Source organism: Nanorana parkeri, unplaced genomic scaffold (genome assembly GCF_000935625.1).
Source record: "Nanorana parkeri isolate BGI_ZX_2015 unplaced genomic scaffold, ASM93562v1 scaffold1380, whole genome shotgun sequence".
NCBI lineage: Eukaryota > Metazoa > Chordata > Amphibia > Anura > Dicroglossidae > Nanorana > Nanorana parkeri.
The window spans coordinates 366,363-385,400 of NW_017307648.1; the positions used below are offsets into that span (position 1 = coordinate 366,363).

At 45.0% G+C, this 19,038-nt stretch overlaps 2 protein-coding genes across 2 annotated transcripts in view; both read left to right on the forward strand.

Annotated features, from left to right (window-relative positions):
* Positions 1-4,957: 4,957 nt before the first annotated feature.
* On the forward strand, positions 4,958-5,842 carry LOC108798003 (olfactory receptor 52A5-like). Its single transcript, XM_018569698.1, has one exon. It carries the CDS (start codon positions 4,958-4,960, stop codon positions 5,840-5,842), a length of 885 nt encoding a protein of 294 aa, XP_018425200.1.
* A 452-nt stretch (positions 5,843-6,294) lies between these two features.
* Positions 6,295-19,038, forward strand: part of LOC108798004 (olfactory receptor 2M5-like) — a 22,761-nt gene continuing 10,017 nt past the window's right edge. Inside the window, exons 1-3 of the mRNA XM_018569699.1 lie at positions 6,295-6,355; positions 6,956-7,074; positions 12,874-13,813. Coding sequence (XP_018425201.1) covers positions 6,295-6,355; positions 6,956-7,074; positions 12,874-13,813 — 1,120 coding nt within the window. The remainder of the gene's footprint in view (positions 6,356-6,955; positions 7,075-12,873; positions 13,814-19,038) is intronic.

A 19,038-nucleotide genomic window follows, 5' to 3' on the forward strand; every position in this document is an offset into this window, starting at 1 on the left:
CCATGCACCCAACTACTGCACAGAACCAGTACTGCCTGCATCACCGGCACTCATGCCTCTCTGTGCCCTCACACTCCCTGTCTCCACTTCCAGGGGTGTTGGTCGAGAGGTGTAAAATAAGCCCCCTCATCAACTCGGCCTTAACCATGTATGTGACAGGGGGGTCCTGCTCATGAGAGCTTTCAATTTAGAAATAGGAACAAATGATACAAAAGGTAAAACCTGTGCGAGGATGAGTTGATGGAGAAAGTCGGGTTTCAGTTGTTAGGTAGAGGTGGGATAGACTTTCTTGAAGAAACGAGTGTTCAGGGATCTCCTAATGATAGAGTAGGAGATAGGCAGACATATTGGGGTAGGGAGGTCCTGGAGAATGGAAGAGACTCTGGAGAACCCCTGGAGGTGAACATGGGAGGAGATAATGAGGGAGTTGGGGAGCAGCAGGTCTTGGGAGGACTGGAGAGGATAGTTTGGGTGATATTTTGAAAGGAGGTTGGTGGGGGATTGGCAGAGATGGGAGGGGGATGGAACCCAGTGGAGGGATTGGCAGAGAGGGGAAGGGGATGGAATCCAGTGAAGGGATTGGCAGAGAGGGGACGGGGATGGAATCCAGTGGTGGGATTGGCAGAGAGGGGAAGGGGATGGAATCCAGTGGTGGGATTGGCAGAGATAGGACAGGGATGGAAGCCAGTGGAGGGATTGGCAGAGAGGGGAAGGGGATGGAATCCAGTGGAGGGATTGGCAGAGATAGGACAGGGATGGAAGCCAGTGGAGGGATTGGCAGAGAGGGGAAGGGGATGGAATCCAGTGGAGGGATTGGCAGAGATAGGACAGGGATGGAAGCCAGTGGAGGGATTGGCAGAGAGGGGAAGGGGATGGAATACATTGGTGGGATCGGTAGGGAGGGGCAGGGGATGGAATCCAGTGGACGGATGGGTAGGGGGGGATGGTATCCAGTGGAGGGATCAGCAGAGAGCTCTGACACTAGAGAGGTAAAAGATCTGGTGATATAAAGTTGATTTTCTATAGAACAGAGAAGGATTTGGATCTCCAGAATAAAATGTCTGAAATGCTGACAATGGCCGTAGTTCCCCTCGAGGGGATTGTCTCCTCTCACAGATCACCTGGAATTACACTTCATCCCGTCATCTCTGTGTTTCTTGCTCTCTGACTCTTTCTTGGGCACTTCGGGGCCAATTAACTCTCCAGTGTCCCCGGGGCCACACATGCCATCTGGTTATATTCAGGAACCAGAAACGGATAAATACCAGAGTCAGAACTCTGACCTGGGCTCAGCTCCTCTGCTGGGATTCGCCATCTTTGCCGTCCAATTCTCCGCGATCTGGGCCGGTCCGGGCACTCTGTAAGTATAATCAGATCTGGTCATCTCAGGCAGCACCACACAGAGCAGAACAAATACCAGAGGAAGATTTTCAGACTCTCTCAGGGTTTTCTTTATAAGTTTTATATAAAACATGACATACCGTACGCTGCAGTCTGCCGGGAGCATTCACTCCGCAGTGTTCATTGTTCTGAGTCCCCCTTGTAGCCGTTTTATTACCTGTTCATCCTCCCGGCAGATCTCTTCATTTTCCACTTTCTTTACAGGGTGACAACACCCACTAATGACACTGTATCTAGGGAGCAGCGTTGTCACCCTAGGAGAGAAATATGTCTGCAGTCTCTGACCACCTCCTGTAGTATGTCTGCAGTCTCCTCCATCCCCTGTACCGTGTCTGCAGTCTCTGACCATCTCCTGTACCATGTCTGCAGTCTCTGACCATCTCCTGTACCATGTCTGCAGTCTCTGACCATCTCCTGTACCATGTCTGCAGTCTCTGACCATCTCCTCTACCATGTCTGCAGTCTCTGACCTTCTCATGTACCATGTCTGCAGTCTCTGACCATCTCCTGTACCATGTCTGCAGTCTCTGACCATCTCCTGTACCATGTCTGCAGTCTCTGACCATCTCCTGCATCAGAATTTCCAGGGCTCACTTCTGCTAGTCAGAACATAAGCAAATCATCATCTGATCCTGGAGGTGTCTTTGTTTATATTGCCCAGTCGTATCTTTCCGAAGCTGAGCACTCATACAGTTCTACAATACAGGACATATTCCTTACATGAAATATACAGTACAGGACGTACGGGACATATACAGTACAGGACATATGCAGTACAGGACATATACAGTACAGGACATATACAGTACAGGACATATACAGTACAGGACATATACAGTACAGGACATATGCAGCACAGGACATATACAGTACAGGACATATACAGTACAGGACATATGCAGCACAGGACATATACAGCACAGATGCAGCACAGGACATATACAGTACACAGTATAGTACAGGCTTTGGTGACAACCATTAAAGTGTATTTCCACTTTCACAGCCACATTGGGATATCATCTATTTTATATCTGTGACATCTTCCCATTCACAGAGCAGAAGCTAAAATAAATAACAATAAATCCTTCTTGCAGTTTGAATTGCTTGTACTTGGGTTGGGGTTTCTTGGCTTCTTAGAGGGTTAAACCTTCTACTTGCTTCTCCTTCTTTGTAATGCTAGGAGGGGTTGTGAGGTTGTTTTTTTTTAACCCCGTCTGTACTGTGTTGGCTATTTTCATTATAATTTGTCAAGTAGATTTGAGCACTGCCTGTCCTAACAAAGGGTTAAAGGATTACACCCCCTGGCTTCTGCCTTGCATGCTAATGAAGTCAATGAGAGAAACACAATCTTTAAATGTCATTCCTAAGCATTTCTATGAGGACAGATCACTGCGAAGGTGCCGAGACAAACCGGGAATCAGCCATTTTGCCTGCTGCAACAAAACACCTAAAAAGGTAAGAAACATGTTTTTTTAAAAACTCTTTTCTTGTTATGCTGTGTGAATGGGAACACACAACAAACATTAGAGAGGGGTGTTCTCAAATTTGACTGCGAAAGTGGAAATGCACTTTAAATTTTGTATTTCCCATCACATTCTGTCTCATGGACAATGGTTGCCAGGAAACAATTGAGAGGGTGAGTTTCCCAAATGGGGACAGTAATAAAAAACCTAAAACTGACATTAAAAACTACTCCCTAAAACAAGTGTCCACACCACCAAAAGTGTATGAAAAAAATGAAACGTAACCTTTTTATAAATGGTATGACATGATAACTTCTACTACACCCCATATACACTGAGTGGCCGGATTATTATATACACTGAGTGATATATACGCCGACGGCCTCAATTCGCACGTTCAGACCCAGATTTTCGGCTGACAGTCCGATCTTTAAACACTTTAACAACAGCGGCTCTTGAACATGTAACGAATTCTGCTGTTTTGCTGATACTCGCTCCATGGCTCCGAGCGCCAACAATCATCCCACGTTCAAAGGCTGTTACATCGCGTTGTTTCCCCGTATCTTCAGAAACAAATCACTTCTACTGTCGTGGTAAACAACCCGCTTCCCTATTTATAATGGTCCGGCCCTCTAGCAACTTCAGCACCAAATTATAGCTAATTTGCCTACAAACGTCAGGTGGTCATAATAGTCTGGCCACTCAGTGTATAACTTACAGACTAAAAAAACATTACAATATATACAACCAGCCCAATAGAAAGAAGAGTATTCATATACCAGTCTCTACAGTATATAATGGTGTCATCCATCAGGGAACTCAGATAGAGCCTTGGATGACTCCTCCCTTATATGAAACCATTTACATAATATGTATATTGTAGTTAAAAAAATACACACAATGTATATATACATATATACACACACTGATCAGCCATAGCAACTTGTCCACCTGCCTAATATTGAGCAGGTTCCCCTTTTCCTGACCCAATGAGACATGGACACCACTAGACCTCTGAAGGAATGCAGTGGTATCTGGTCAGTAGCAGATCCTTTAAGTCCTGTGAGTTGTGAGGTGATCGGCCTCCATGGATCGGACTTGTTTTTCCAACACATCCCACAGATTCCCGATTGGGTTGAGACCTGGAGAATTTGGAGGCCAAGCCAACACCTCAAAGTCAACGTTGTGTTCCACAAACCATTCTTGAACCATTGTTGCAGTGTGGCAGGGCGCATTATCCTGCTGAAAGAGGCCACTGCCATCAGGGAATACCATTTCTATGAAGAGGGGTACTTGGCTAGCATCAATGTTTAGGTCGGTGGTACATGTCAAAGTAACATCCACATGAATGGCAGGACCCAAGGTTTCCCAGTAGAACTTTGGCCAAAGCATCACACCGCCTCCACCGGCTTTTCTTCTTCCCATAGTGCATCTGTTTGCAGTGTGCCTGCCACCCCCTTTCTGACCAGAGAGTCCCAGGTTGCTAATGTGAGAAATGTGTAAAGGCCATACATATCTCCCTGCCCAGCTCTTAGCAACGTGGGACGCTCTGGCCGGCCAGGGTCCCACCGAGCTCATGGCAACCAGTGATGTTCCTGGTTGCCAGGAGCTTGGTGATGCTGGCAAGAACGTTCCAGGTTGCTAAGAACTAAGCGGGGGAAATGTGTAAAGGCTGTGCATCTCCCTGCCCAGCTCTTAGCAACTTGGGGCGCACTTGCCGGCATTACCAAACTCCTGGCAACCAGGGACATCACTGGTTGTCATGAGCTCGGTGGGACCCTGGCTGGCCAGAGCATCCCAGGTTCCTTAGAGCTGGGCGAGGAAATGTGTAAGGTCTCTGCATCTCCCCACCTAGCTCTTAGCAAGCTAGGACACTCTTGCCTGCTTCACTGAGCTCCTGCAATCCAGTGATGTCACTGGTTGTCAGGAGCTTGGTGGGACCCCGGCTGATTGTGCATCATCCAGCATTTCCCACTCCCCTGGCCGCCTCAGGCATCAAAAAGGCTACGGATACCCCTGATACTCTAAGTATCTTTGAATTTTTATTTGCAGACAGAAGACCAATGATGAACATCACCCTCCCAGACGGTAACATGACCCAGCTGTCTACATACAAAGAGAAGACTGTCGAAGCTGTGAGGACATCCCTGTTGATCGTGATGCTTCTTGGCTTCTGCTTCTTCCTGTACTTCATAAAAAGTTTGTTGAGCGTCTATTTCACCACCGAACACATCCGAGATAACTCCCGCTACATCCTCTTTGCCCACATGCTCATCACGGATACGGTGTATCTGTTTTTATGTTTCTTTCTGGCGGCCTGTTCACTCTACTTCGTGTATCTCCCATTTTCAGTCTGTTACACAACCGTAGCTGCAACTACGACTTCTTTCATTGTGACTCCATACAACCTGGCCGTTATGTCACTGGAACGCTACGTGGCCATCTGCTTCCCGCTGAGACACGCAGAAATTTGCAGCGTGCAGAATACCTGCATTGCCGTGGCAGTCATGTGGGTAGTGGGTTTGGTCTCTCCGACTGCCGAGCTCATAGTTTTGCTGCTTTTGGTTAAAAAGGACGTTTTCTCCCTGAAGGTCCAATGTAGTTCTATGGCAATAATGATAGTTCCACCACAAAATTCCTTAAGATTCCTCAGCATTGTACTCAGCCTCTCGGCGGTTGGGACGATCCATATGTTGACGTATATTAAGGTCGTCATCGCGGCCAAGAAAGTGAGCTCAGGTACTTCATCAGCCTCGAAAGCGGGACGCACTGTCATGCTCCACGCCTTCCAGCTACTATTGTGTATGACTTCTCTCTTCTCCTCGTTCATCGACATGACCTTCGCTGACAGCATCGTCTTCCTGCGCATGGCTTTCTTTTTTGTGTTCATGTTCCTGCCGCGGTTCCTCAGTCCTTTGATTTATGGGTTACGTGACGAGGTCTTCCGCAAGTATCTAAAAAAGTTACGCTCAAAATAATCCCTGACAAGTTAGAAATTAATAAAGTACTTATGCTACAAAAAAGGTTTCCAGTGGCTTTCAATCACTCCATGGGAACCCCAAAATCTAAAACGGTAATTCTACCATTCAGGGCCCATTCACACCACTGCACACGTTGATGAACTTACATTGCATTGCATAACAGTAAGGCAGACCTTGCATGTTGAATGGGCTCTCTGTGAGTCTCAATGTACGATAAAACATTCCCACACTAGTGTTGGCCAACAAAGCTTCCCATATCTTAGCATTCACATATGTATGTTGTGATGGGCTGGAGGGCAGGTGCTTTGTGCCTTACATTGAGTGCAAAATGGTTGGTAACACACCGCAATGCACATATACCGGAATTGTTGTGAGCTACACTACTATTGATCAGTCCTGTGCATAGAAGCTGCTAGGAGAAGAGCAGCAGCACGTGTCCACGTTGAACAATGAGAATCTTGGCGCCCCAGAAGAATGAAAGCTCAGAAGACATTCTCATTGCTCAGCACGGTCAGACGTTGACCAACCACATGATCACACCGACCCATCACCGCTCCCCATTGCAAACTTTGTGTTGCTATACAGCCTCCGGGGTCCTCTTAAGTTCCCAAACCATTTAACCGGTTGGCGTGGGTGGCAGACGAGGGTCATCATTAAGGATAATTGGGGCAGGGAACAGGGGAAAGGGGAAGGGGTGTGAGGAGGCTGTTGTGAGCTTTATTGCTATCACACAGGAGCTAACAAGCCGCTGTGTGATAGCATTCGGAGGTGACAGGTCCTCTTTATAGAACCTGTCACTTCCAATACAGGAGTTCTAGCACAGCACTGTGCTGGCTCTCCTGAGACAGCTGAGATGGGAGGGCTGTGATGGGCAAGTGCAGCTCTCCCGTCTCAGTGTTTACACGGAGCAGAGCAGAGAGGAGATCGGATGTTTTCCACTCTGCTCCCCGCTCTCCATCCTGAACTACATTAACTAAACGAGCACTGGCTTCCCCGCTCTAAATGCAGAATAAACTACCCGCCAGGCCTCGGTGGCCTTGTGGAAAATCCGGCCCTGCACACAAGTAAGCATTTCATTGTACTACTGCTTATAATTTGTTCATATGACAGAAGACAATAAACTTAGAAAATATGAGACTACAATTAAGCCGCACCGACAAACATTGTGCAGGTTGGCAACTGTCCACATTAGAAAGCTGGTCCAGAGCAAAGGTGTCCATCCAATGCATGTAAGTGCATGTAGGCAGAAGGTGACTGAAAGAGGCTGGAAGAGATCAGCAGCACTGAGATGGAAAAATGGTTAAAAAAAGGAAAAAAGTATTTTATGAAGAAAAAATTGTAATTGTTTTTGTAATTGTAAGGGGAAGAGGTTAAATTGCTATTGGCAGGGGAAAACCAAGCACGACACAGAGACACTCCAAAAACATTTGTCCGGCACTTTATTTAGCAAGGAAGCAAACAACCACAGTTCAATGCAGAAGGGATTTGTAGAGCAAGTCCATAGCATAAAACAAACAGGACCTCTGCACATCTGAACCACTATTTAAACTCAGTAGAAAAGCTACTGTTTTATGACTCTGTCTAAATTCTTAGATAGCACTAAAATATTTGTATTAGGCAGTAAATGTATTCCTTCTATATTAATGTTTCAGTAGTGTATGTTCTAAACCAGTGGTTCTCAACCTGTGTAAGCTCAGGGCCCACATTTGTTCTCGGTCATTAAGTCGCGACCCAAGTCGCACTGCAATGGAACGCACAGCATTGCGGTACCGGTACCACGCTTTCTGGTTGCTTTGAGGCTTGACAAAGAGGCTGTGCCTCGAAACGCGTAGCCGCTATTGCTGTGAGAGCCTTCACCCCTCCACCACCTCGCACTTTCCTCCCTGCCTAGGACGAGTCATACTGCTGAGACACCAGCCGGACGATACCTGCGGCACACACTGTGCCTAGTACTTTACAGCCGTTCGCGGCTCCTCTCTGGCCATCCGAGTACGCGGGGTGCTAAACTTCTTCACAATGCCCCCAGACCTGTCACTATCACCCTGGTAGCCATCCATCCTTGGATCTAGGCTCCTCCCCTAGGCATCAGAGACATAGATGCCAGGACTTCTGCTGACACACCAGCCGTCTCCCAACTGTAAGTTCCATTTCTTTACACACTACCAGTCATTAGTTTTTAGGGTAGTAGCGCTCCTACAGTTTGGTTGTTTTACGCTTTCTGGTGCAGGTGATCGAACTGTCGGTGGGGGGTGCGTTCGGGGGCCATTCAAATGAATGGCAATGCAACGTACCTCCCATACCAGAAAGCACAGTAGATGCGATTGCATCCATATGTGCATTGCTTGTACAGCTCCCATGGGCGCCCGTAGAGGTGCCGGGAGCCAGAATGTGATGTCAATCCGGTCCAGGCACCCTTACAGGGCGTGCAAGGGAGCTGTAAGCAATGCACGTATGGATGGATGGAGCTCCCTCGCGGCCGTAGCCTCATTTCAAGTCGACACTCGGCGAGTCGGCACCGGGCACCATATTTTGAATGGCTGCTCGTTGCGAGAACAGACAGTACTGTGCTAGGGGAAGACTGAGAAGCCTCTCACCTAGAAAAGTGGAGGGCTTGAGGCCACCCACTAGACACAGGGTTGCGACCCACTTTTGGGTCACGGCCCTCCAGTTGAGAACCTAGGTTCTAAACAATCTTTTTGCAAAAAGTAAGGTGGTTGACACTGCACTGAGCAAGATTTAACCTAATGCTTGACTGAGGTCAGCTGTGCACTGCAGTGCTGAATATCCACCAGAATTTTGCATGGGTGCACATCTAGATGAGGTCCGGGTTTGCTGCTACCCCCGGTATTCACGAATTAGAAATAACCAGAAACCACCAAAAATAAGGGACAACCCATAATGCAGTACATAGCCTTCGACTCTGGTCAGCTGAGACAAGAGCCAACATTTAGAAATAATGGATAACTCCAATAATTCCCCCTCATTACAAAAGGATGGACTCACAGCATTCTGTATATCCTCAGTGTATTCTGTTGTTAGAGGGAGTTAACAATTCTGTATAGTGAGATATACTCTGCTATCCTTTGCTATCCTGTGCTTTTAAATTTGCCATAGGTACATGTTCCCATGGCAGTGCCAGTCCTTCCATGCCTTTTAAGAACAGTTTACTTATTAGCTCTACAAATGGTCATAATTAAAAGATTATCCCACCAGTTACCCTTACCCCATAGACTGCAATAGGCTCAATAGGGTTCACTGCAAAGTTCACAAACTTCGAGCATGACGAGCTAGTCGTGAGAAGAGTGCGGGCAATTAGTCACATCATCTTAGTCATTTACTGTAAAAGTGTAAGTGATACTGCAAAAAATTAGTTCCTCAATTGTGGTGAACACCGCCCCCCCTCCCCAGATGTCAATTCAGCTTTTCACAGAATATGCACTGAGTGAAGAGCATCATTAAGTACAATGCGTCAAACCATCTGTCTGTAAACTCCATTGGGAAGGTGAGCAAGATTGATGTCAACACATATCCCATCTCCGCTTTACAGGCCACCAGAGAATTAGTTATTTTACTGGATATAAATATCTAGACAAGGCTTAATAAGGTAAAAACTCGGAGAGGTTAAGAACAAGAGAAACACAAGCACTTATATAAATACAAATCACGCAGGTATATATATATATATATATATGAATATATATACAGGTCACATCACAGAAGACAAGTAACTTATGTTCCTAGCAGAGAACTGCTGCTGCTGCTGCACTGGAAAGACAACCACTAAAGTGAGTAGACACCACTAAATACTTAAAAACATGTCAACTGTATAAGTCTACATTGTATAACCTTATAACAAATACATTTGGCTGTGATGTTTGTGGCATTTAATGTCTAATTTTTTATTATATTCTAATATTTAAATACCCTGGTAAATAGGTTGGGTAGAACTAATAAACCCATAAAGAGTCACAAGGCCGGAGGTGGTCCAGAGGAACATCTAAACCAGGTTGAGGGTTCAACATGGTCTATCAGCCAGATACATTCACAGACCTTTCAACATGACCCCCTCCTGTAGGTCCAAAATTCTGACTATACTCATCTGTTATTTAAAGTCTATCTAAAGACTAGATAGGGGTTAAATCCCCTGATGTTATTTTAGAGCTGTCGTTGTCTCCATTAGGGCGATCCACCTTTCTCCGTTTGTCTTGCAGACTATATTCACCAGGACCGAAAGTGAGGGAACATTATTATTATTATAGAGGATTTATATAGCGCCAACAGTTTGCGCAGCGCTTTACAATATAAGGAAGACATTACAATCACAATACAATTCCAGACAAGATGGTAAGGAGGGCCCTGTCCCTAAGGGCTTACAATCTACAATCTAACATCCACAATTTTTACTTGCCACAAGACTAGTAATTGGCGGGAAGACTACCATTAGGGACAGTTGTTTTGCTGATAGCAGTCCAAGAGGGGATCTCCTTCACTTTGGAGAGACTTCCCATGAATTCCTGTTGTATCCACTGCACTTGAACTGGGAAGGAAGATCTCCTGAATGGGACACAGATGGCAAAAAAAACCTGACTAGGTTTTAACCATTCCCTTTTGTTTTGTCCAAGATGAAAAAAAATGTTTTAGCTTGAGATATTCTTTAAGAAAACTGTATAGAGTGAAACACGATGACAAACAAATAATACAAACACTTTAATAATTTGTATTTTTCTTATGAGTCAGTAGGTGGAGCTCTCCGCACCTTTCCAATTGTTTACAAGCTCTCCTTTTGACTCATTTAAGGAAAAAACTTGTTTTTTTTTATAGACCTCATTAGCACAGGCTGAAATTTACATACACAGGTGTATGAATGCAATGGCTCATCATTACATATCAAACACTGCATCTGAGATTTCAGTTTGACAATGCATACCTCCTGACAGGTAGCTACTGCTGTGTTGTCTATTTATATAACCCATGGTGTTCTGGGAATCCTTTGTCATTTATTAGACATTTTAGTCTAAAACATAAATGGTATACATATAAAAAATATATAAAACCTAAGTATAAATACATATTAGAGATGCACCGATACCGGTTTTTCGGTATCGAGTACCTATATTTTTTTCCCAGTACTTGCCCATACCGAATACCGATACCGGAAGTCCCATTAAGTAAGCCAAGCGGCATGTAATGACTCGCCACCTGGCTTCCTGATAACCCGGGAAGCCGGGCAGCGTGTAAAGACTCGCCACCTGGCTTCCCAATTAGCAGGGAAGCCTTCTCGAGTACCTATATTTTTTTTCCAGTAATCGTCCATACCGAATACCGATACCAGAAGTCCCATTAAGTAAGCCAAGTGGCGTGTAAAGACTCGCCACCCGGCTTCCCGATCAGCAGGGAAGCCTTCTCCATGCTTCTCGTCACTAGGTGATAAGAAAGCATGGAGCTGGCTTTCTGGCCAAGCAGGAAGCCGGGCTCCGTGTAATGATGCGGCGCCCGGCACATTCACATTCATACATACTGGGACAATTTAAGACAGGAGCCAATTAGCCTTCCAGCATGTCTTTGGAGTGTGGGAGGAAACCGGAGCACCTGGAGGAAACACATGGAAGCACAGGGAGAACATGCAAACTCCTTGGATAGTGACCTGGTCGGGATTCGAACGGACACAGAGAGGCCCCACTAACAGCAAAGCTGACATTTGTTAAACATAGTTTTATGACTTTCCTAAATAAAAAAAAATAGCCATTCTGTATAATACTAGAACATGAGTCATTACCACCAATGCATTATCCAGATTGCAAAGAGAGCACTCTGCCAGCCTGACAATACTTGATTGCCAACCTAGGACCTGATCATAGTTGTTGGCCTTTGTCACACTGCCAGCGCCATTCTGGAAATGTATCTATGTTATGCTAAGACTGTGACAACCACTTGACCATTCCAAATTGTTTACTGCTGGAACAAAACCGAGCTTTGTTATTTTTTTGGTACAGTCCCACTCTGTACACACACCCAACAAAAAGTAGTACACCAAGCATCTATTTTACGCACATGCATACACACCACTTCCAAAGCACCAAACCTCTGTGTCAAAATTAAAACACTTAACCAAAGGAAATACAATACCCTATGTAATATTTATAATGAATTTTAACCTTTCAGTATGTGTTATTTGCTATTTGTTTCTTTGGGCAATTGCAGTGCAAAAAAAATGAAAGGGAATCTGTAAATGGGCAACAATTAGTTTTATGTAATACAGGCAGTCCCCGGGTTACGAAGAAGATAGGCACTGTAGGTTTGTTCTTAAGTTGAATTTGTATGCAAGTTGGAACAGGTACATTTTTTAACTCCAGCCAAAAAAGTGTTTTTTTGTATTGGATAGCATAGGGAAGGGTTTACCCCCTGTAAAGTTTGTTTTGCTGTCTATGCCCCTGTTCAGAAGATTTCACCTCACTTTCTGTCCCTGTGACAATTGGATTTTGAAAATGTTGTGTTGTCGTTGAAACAAGGATTGGTGATAAAGCTTCAGTGGAGACACCTTTTACCCATGATCACAGGAGTGCATTTTCCTTCCTTGTTGTCTCAAGGACAGGAAGTGAGATTAAATCTTTCTAATGAGGATACAGACAGCAGTTAAAACCTCACAATGACTCGGAAGAAGAGGCGGGCTCCCCTCGTCTGTAGGTCTAACAAGAGCCAACTTCCTGTAATGTACGTACAGTACTACGAACCAGACCCAATAAGGCAGACACCCCCCGTCTGCACATCTAACAAGAGCCAACTTCCTGTAATGTATGTACAGTACTACGAACCAGACCCAAAAAGACGGGCACTCCTCATCGGCACGAACACGGTAGCATTATAACTACCCCTGCTGTACAGTAATGGCCTGCGTTTGTAAGTAGGACTCGTATGTAAGTCGGATGTATGTAACTCTGGGACTGCCTGTAAATATAATAAATATAACTGCATGCAAGGTCAAAAAAATACAATTGTTTGTTGAAATTAACCTTTTTAATCTTTTTAAGCCCGAAAATTTCCAAATAAACAAAGACAAACAAGTCAAAGAGTTCTACAGCCACGGAGACATGGTCAACCTCTCAACCGTTTACAGTAACGTAACTCAAGGACCCGTTCTTGATAATATGACAGAAATAATAAGGGTGACCATCTTGATCCTGATCGTGATGTCTTTCACAATTTTCTACCACTGGCTGGCCATTTTGCTCCATATCTACTTCACCACACCGCGCCTACGAGAAATGGCACGTTATGTGCTTTTTGTTCACATGCTTGTCACCGATATGTTGTATCTGCTGATTTCATTTGTTTTGTTCATTTCTTCTGTTTATCTTTTCTACATGCCGGTACCAGTGTGCTACGCCTTAAGCACCTTTGCAGCTTCCTCCTTTCGGGTCACACCTTACAACCTGGCCATTATGTCAATAGAGCGTTATATAGCAATCTGTTCCCCGTTAAGACATGGTGAAACTTGCAATGTCCACTGGTGTAATTCTATGATTGTTCTCATGTGGGCGTTGGGGTTAGTCCCCATTGCCATTGACTTTATTGCTATGAATTTCTCTGTTACCCGAGACTTTTACTCCCTCCATATGATGTGCAACTGGCTCTATTTTTCAAAGAACCAGGTACAAAGCACTGTAAGATCTCTGGTCCTCATTCTCAGCTTCTCCATGGTGGGACTCATTATCTTGTACACCTATGTCAAGGTCATGGTGGCTGCTAAAAAAATAAGTTCCGGCAAGTCTTCTGCCTTCAACGCCGGGAAAACGGTCCTGCTCCACGCATTTCAGCTTTTGTTATGCATGATCTCCTTTTTCACTTCCTTCATAGACATGTACATGAGATACAACTACGCCTTTGTTCCATCAGTCAACTTCTTCTTCTTCATGTGTCTTCCAAGGTTCATCAGCCCTCTCATTTATGGGATAAGAGATAATGTTTTCCGTAAAGCCACACAAAACTTTTGGACCCATATTTGTTTGAAGAGATCTTTAAAGTGATTAAAACGGAACTCCATGCAGATATAAAACACTACATTTTAATGCATAATTCACTTTTAAAAAACCCAACAAAACCTATTAATAGGACGATATGTGTGTGTGTGTGTATTTAGCTGGCTGGAGTTCAGTTTTAAGGCCAGCCATATGGTGAAAATGGATCATTCTCATTTACTTTACATGATCTATTCTGCAAAAAACTGTATTTTTATTTAACAATTTAACAATACAATTCCCAATCTCTGTATCATGTTATAGAATAACATTGTAACATGTTTAGCACTGACCAAAGCAGGTAAAAAGGAAACTTTTAGTCAACCTAAGCACCAAAATTTGACATCAGGACATAAAGAAGGCACCAATGGATCCAACAGATGCACCTGTGTGTTTCCACCTTCTAGAATTATCATTGGTATTTATATACGTAGCACTGACAATTTTACATAATGCACATTAGTCCCTGCCCTCAAGGAGCTTAAAATCTAAGGCCTTATTAACACTAGAAACGGCCGGCACATACAGCTCCATGCTGCGTGCACGGCCGTATCGGGCAGCTCCCGGGAAGGACAGGTGCTGCGTGTGATTAGTATTCAGCCCCTGTCCTTCTCTATGAGACTACGCGGCCCCTACGCTCTACTACTCCCCCCTGCGCTCACCTTAAGTGCAGGTCCGTGTGGGTGCATGTTTCCTGGCTCGTATGGCCGCGTAGTAGAGAAGGACAGGGACTGAGTACTAATCACACGCAGCACCTGTCCTTCCTGGGGGATGCCCAATACGGCCGTGCACGCAGCACCGAGCTGTACGTGCCGGCCGTTTCTAGTGTGAATGGGGCCTAAGGTCCCTATCTCACATGCAAACATATGAGGGGCCAATTTAAAACATATGAGGGGCCAATTTAAAAATAAACAATAATAAGATATAAAAATTTTAAAAAGTAAAAAAAATAAAAAAGTGATGAAAAAGTTAAAAAAAATAAAGAAACAATAAAAAAAAAAAAAAACTAACCCTGCCGCCCTGCCATCTGGTTGCCATTCTTCATTTTACCCGCTCTGCCCTATCCCTCCTCAACTGGCATTCCCCTTTGTTTGACTGGCACTTTAAGTTCAGAGATCATCAGAAGTTTCTTGTCATCGTCACTTTCACGTTGGTATTTCCATTCTAAAAAGGAAGAGGTATTGGGAGAGCAAGTCATGGCACTAACCTGGGTTTTATGAACATTAAAACACTGGGACAATCCCTTTAAATTCAGGAAGGTTGGGGAAGAGAGCTTTTTCTGTGGGACAGATGTGTTCCTCTGGGATGAGTATTGGATTATTTCCTGTGGTTGCTGTTTTTCAAAAACTACATTTGAGTTGCATAAGCAGTTAAGAAATTAGGTTGGGGAAAAAAACACACTTACCCTCATCTTACCCTGGCATAAGAAATGGTAAAGACAAACTTTTATCAAAATAATACAAAGTAACGTTTTGTTTTGCATCAGATCAGCTTGATGTTTATTGCAATTTCATTATGTAACATCTTAAGCTGTTAAAATCATCATGTACCAAAACACGAGCAATAAATATATACGTATATACTGTATATAATATGTTGTTGTTGTCCATTTGTTAAGCCAACTCCTGGTTCTGTCCTCCGCCTCCCAGTCACCTAGGCTCCACTCCTGGAGTCCTCCTTAGTTGTTTTTCTGCTATATTTACCATACTTACCAGATGTCTCCAGGCCAGTCATGTGACTCGTTGGGTCCTCTTCTTCTTGGCCTCTGCTCCACTGCTGGTTGGTCCTGAATGAAGGAGGCAGTGGTGCTAATGTGATGACATCAGCACTCCTCTCTGCATCATTACATTGTAAGTGCATATCATGTTGGTGAGGTCCCCTTAGAGCAGGGGTGCCCATAATTTTTCATCTGGAGATCTACTTTTCAAATGACGAGCTCAATGAGATCTACCAATGAAAATACACCTGCATTCAGGGGCGGGAGGGGGCATGGCTGTGCATTGAAGTCAATGGCACTGCAGCCACACCCCTCACCCGCAGTGTGATCGCCTGCACCCGGAACGCAGGCACATTGGTGCCTGCGTTCCGGTCCAGTGCGATCTGCAAAAATACTGCAAGCACTATTTTTGCAGATCGCACTGGACCGGAATGCAGGCACTAATGTGCTTGCGTTCTGGGTGCGGGCGATCGCACTGTGGGCGGGGGCATGGCTGCTGTGCCATTGACTTCAATACAACCCCAGGCCCCCTCCCGCCCCTGAACGCTGGGAGTCAGTCAGCTTGCATTCCAGTGCGCTCTAGAGGCGCCGGTGTCCTGTCCTCCCGCGGTGCTCGTGTGGGCGAATATGGCCGACGTTGCACACGGGGAGAGGTGTCCTGCCCCTTTCCGTCTACGGTGTCTAACACATTCAGCCGGCAGCCACACACGCACCGCGGGAGCATAGCCGTAGCTAGCTCCTTTTGCGCCTGAGACAAGAAAAATAAACTGTGTCCCCCCAACAGGCGTGTGACATCACCCAGCGCCCTGCCTCCAGGATTTTAATTTTTTACTATTTTTTAATTATTTTTTATTTCATTTTCATTTTTTTTAAATTTAAAACATAAAACAGCCCCCTGATATTTCCCTTTTAAAATAGAAAAATAAATTGAGGACACAAAGTCCTCAATCTCTTTTTCTGCAGCCTCTGTTCTAAAAAAATGGAAAGTACAAAGGCTTCCCATTCATTCAGAAAATATTTACTATCATCCAGTTTCTGAATGGGGAGGAGCCTCTGTATAGAGTGCTACTCCCCATTGAGAATGAAAAATGAATGAACAGGAGGTGATGAACAGGAACAAATAGAAATTAAAGTTTCGCAAAGCATTATATTTGGGCTCGCCCTTGGGATAAGCTTTACATTTTGGGGGTTGATCTTCGGTATCTGTAGTCCTCAAGCCAAAACGTTTGGGTGCTCGGCCAGGGATCTGTAGTTCCAAAGCAAAACAGTAGGCAGAGGGAAGGAGGAGATGTGTGGCCCGGACCAGTGCTGAAAAAGACAGCCCCCAGCAGGCAGCCCTGAGGTCCCCAGCAAGCGCAGGACCTCTCGGAAGTCTCTCCTGTTTAAAAATGTAAAGCGCCAGTATCTTAGTATCTTAGTGTTGGGGCATTTTCACGCGTACCAGTACTCGTGAAAATGCCCAGTATCGGCACCGATACCGATACTGTTATCGGTATCGGTACATCCCTAATTGTGACACATCTTTTTATGTCTTTCAGTCTAAACAGAGAGCAGGTAGCTATATAATGCCCACCATATGCCACTGACTGTGGGCCCGGCTCTGGTTGATGTCTAAATTCAGAAGCATCTCTACTTAGGGCCACCAGCACATCCAATTAGTACTATTAGATGCCTACTGTCTCCCTGCCTAGACATCCCCTGGGCAGTTCCCCTCATTTAAAGAGGAACTCCGGGAAAAACTACTCTTAACTCTTGCACTCCACTATCAGACACATGTGAGAGAGGTGTTTCCCCTAGGATTAGATGGCATGAATAGGATATATATATATACAGTATATACAGTTCAGTGGAAGGCATTGCTTGTCTTTCTAAGGCCCCATTCACACCAGATGCATTGGCGTGCATTTTTGGAAGCATGCCAATGCAATGGCAAAATTCAATGGATGTGAACTGGGGCAGCTCACATCATTGCGTTGTGTTAAAGTGGACCTTTACACTTAAAAATCAAATTCTACCAATGCATCCCTCTCTGTATGATGATTAATAATAACATAGACATTTTAGATGTAAAATGCTGTGATTATGAAATACTTACACTTGCAGAGCATTCACTTCCTGCTTTGAAAGTGCAAATTTCTTCCATTTGCCAACGCAATGCACACTGGATCCCTTGTCATCAGCAGAGCATTGCTGGGAAATCTCATCTTTAATCTCATGAGATCTCAGTGAAAGGCATTGTCCTCCCCTTAGATGATGTGCATGGTCACATGTCCTAGTCACATGTCTAGTCACATGTGCCAGAAATCAAGGAAGTAATAGGAGAGCTAGTAATCTGCCCTTAGTAAACATGGCCACTGTCAGACGATTGGGGAAGAAAATAGAAATAAGTTATGCAAAGAATACAAAGTCGGCAATTATCTAGAAGTATCTGTTTGTAGATTGTCATCAGTAAACATTTCTAAAGGTGTGTGTGTTGTTATTTTAAAGATCGGGGTGAAGGTCCACTTTAAGGTGCCCTGAAAAAAGTAGAGCATTCTCCCCCCAAAAAAGGGGGGAAGTTTGGCTCCTCTAGTGTGCCATTTACTATTGCCAACCATAGAGAACAGGCAATAGAGTGGCATTTCAACACCATGACTGGATGTTGATAGAATCATCACCCATGTGCAAAACCACCCAGAGCTTTATAGCACACAGCATAGACTCTACATGGACAACCATAAGTAGGCCAGCCAATAATTGCATCACCAAAAAAGTGCATGCTTAATTATTCAAAGTAATGTTATGCTCTTACACCCAAATAAAATAAAAAAAATATGTTGGCCCATGATATCTACAGCACCGCCACCACAAGCACATCTGTCTCTCATCAGGTCCCACCACCCTACTGCCATCCCTATCCACTGCCACCCCTCAATCATTTTCTCCCATGCCAACCACAAGCCGGGGCACCGCCACCACAACCACATCTGTCTCTCATCAGGTCCCACCACCCTACTGCCAACCCTATCCACTGCCACCCCTCAATCCTTTTCTCCCATGCCAAGCACAAGCCGGGGCACCGCCACCACAAGCACATCTCTCTCTCTTCAGGTCCCACCACCCTACTGCCAACCCTATCTACTGCCACCCCTCAATCCTTTTCTCACATGCCAAGCACAAGCCGGGGCACCGCCACCACAAGCACATCTCTCTCTCATCAGGTCCCACCACCCTACTGCCAAACATATCCACTGCCACCCCTTAATCCTTTTCTCCCATGCCAAGCACAAGCAGAACCTGGCCTGGGGCGGCAGGGAGAGTAAATCCGTCCCTGAGTGCAGTGCAAGAGGCTGTGTAAACTAATATTCTTTGATGTAATACATAGCACTTCAACCCCCAGTATCCACCAGAAAGTTGTCAGGGAGCTTTTGCTCAGCAGACTCAGGCTAATAGGTAATCAAGGGGGGGGGGGGGGGAGAAAA

What these genes read in the sequence shown, in the direction of transcription:
- LOC108798003 (XM_018569698.1), top strand. Translation starts at nt 4,958, where the DNA reads ATGACCCAGCTGTCTACATACAAAGAGAAGACTGTCGAAGCTGTGAGG.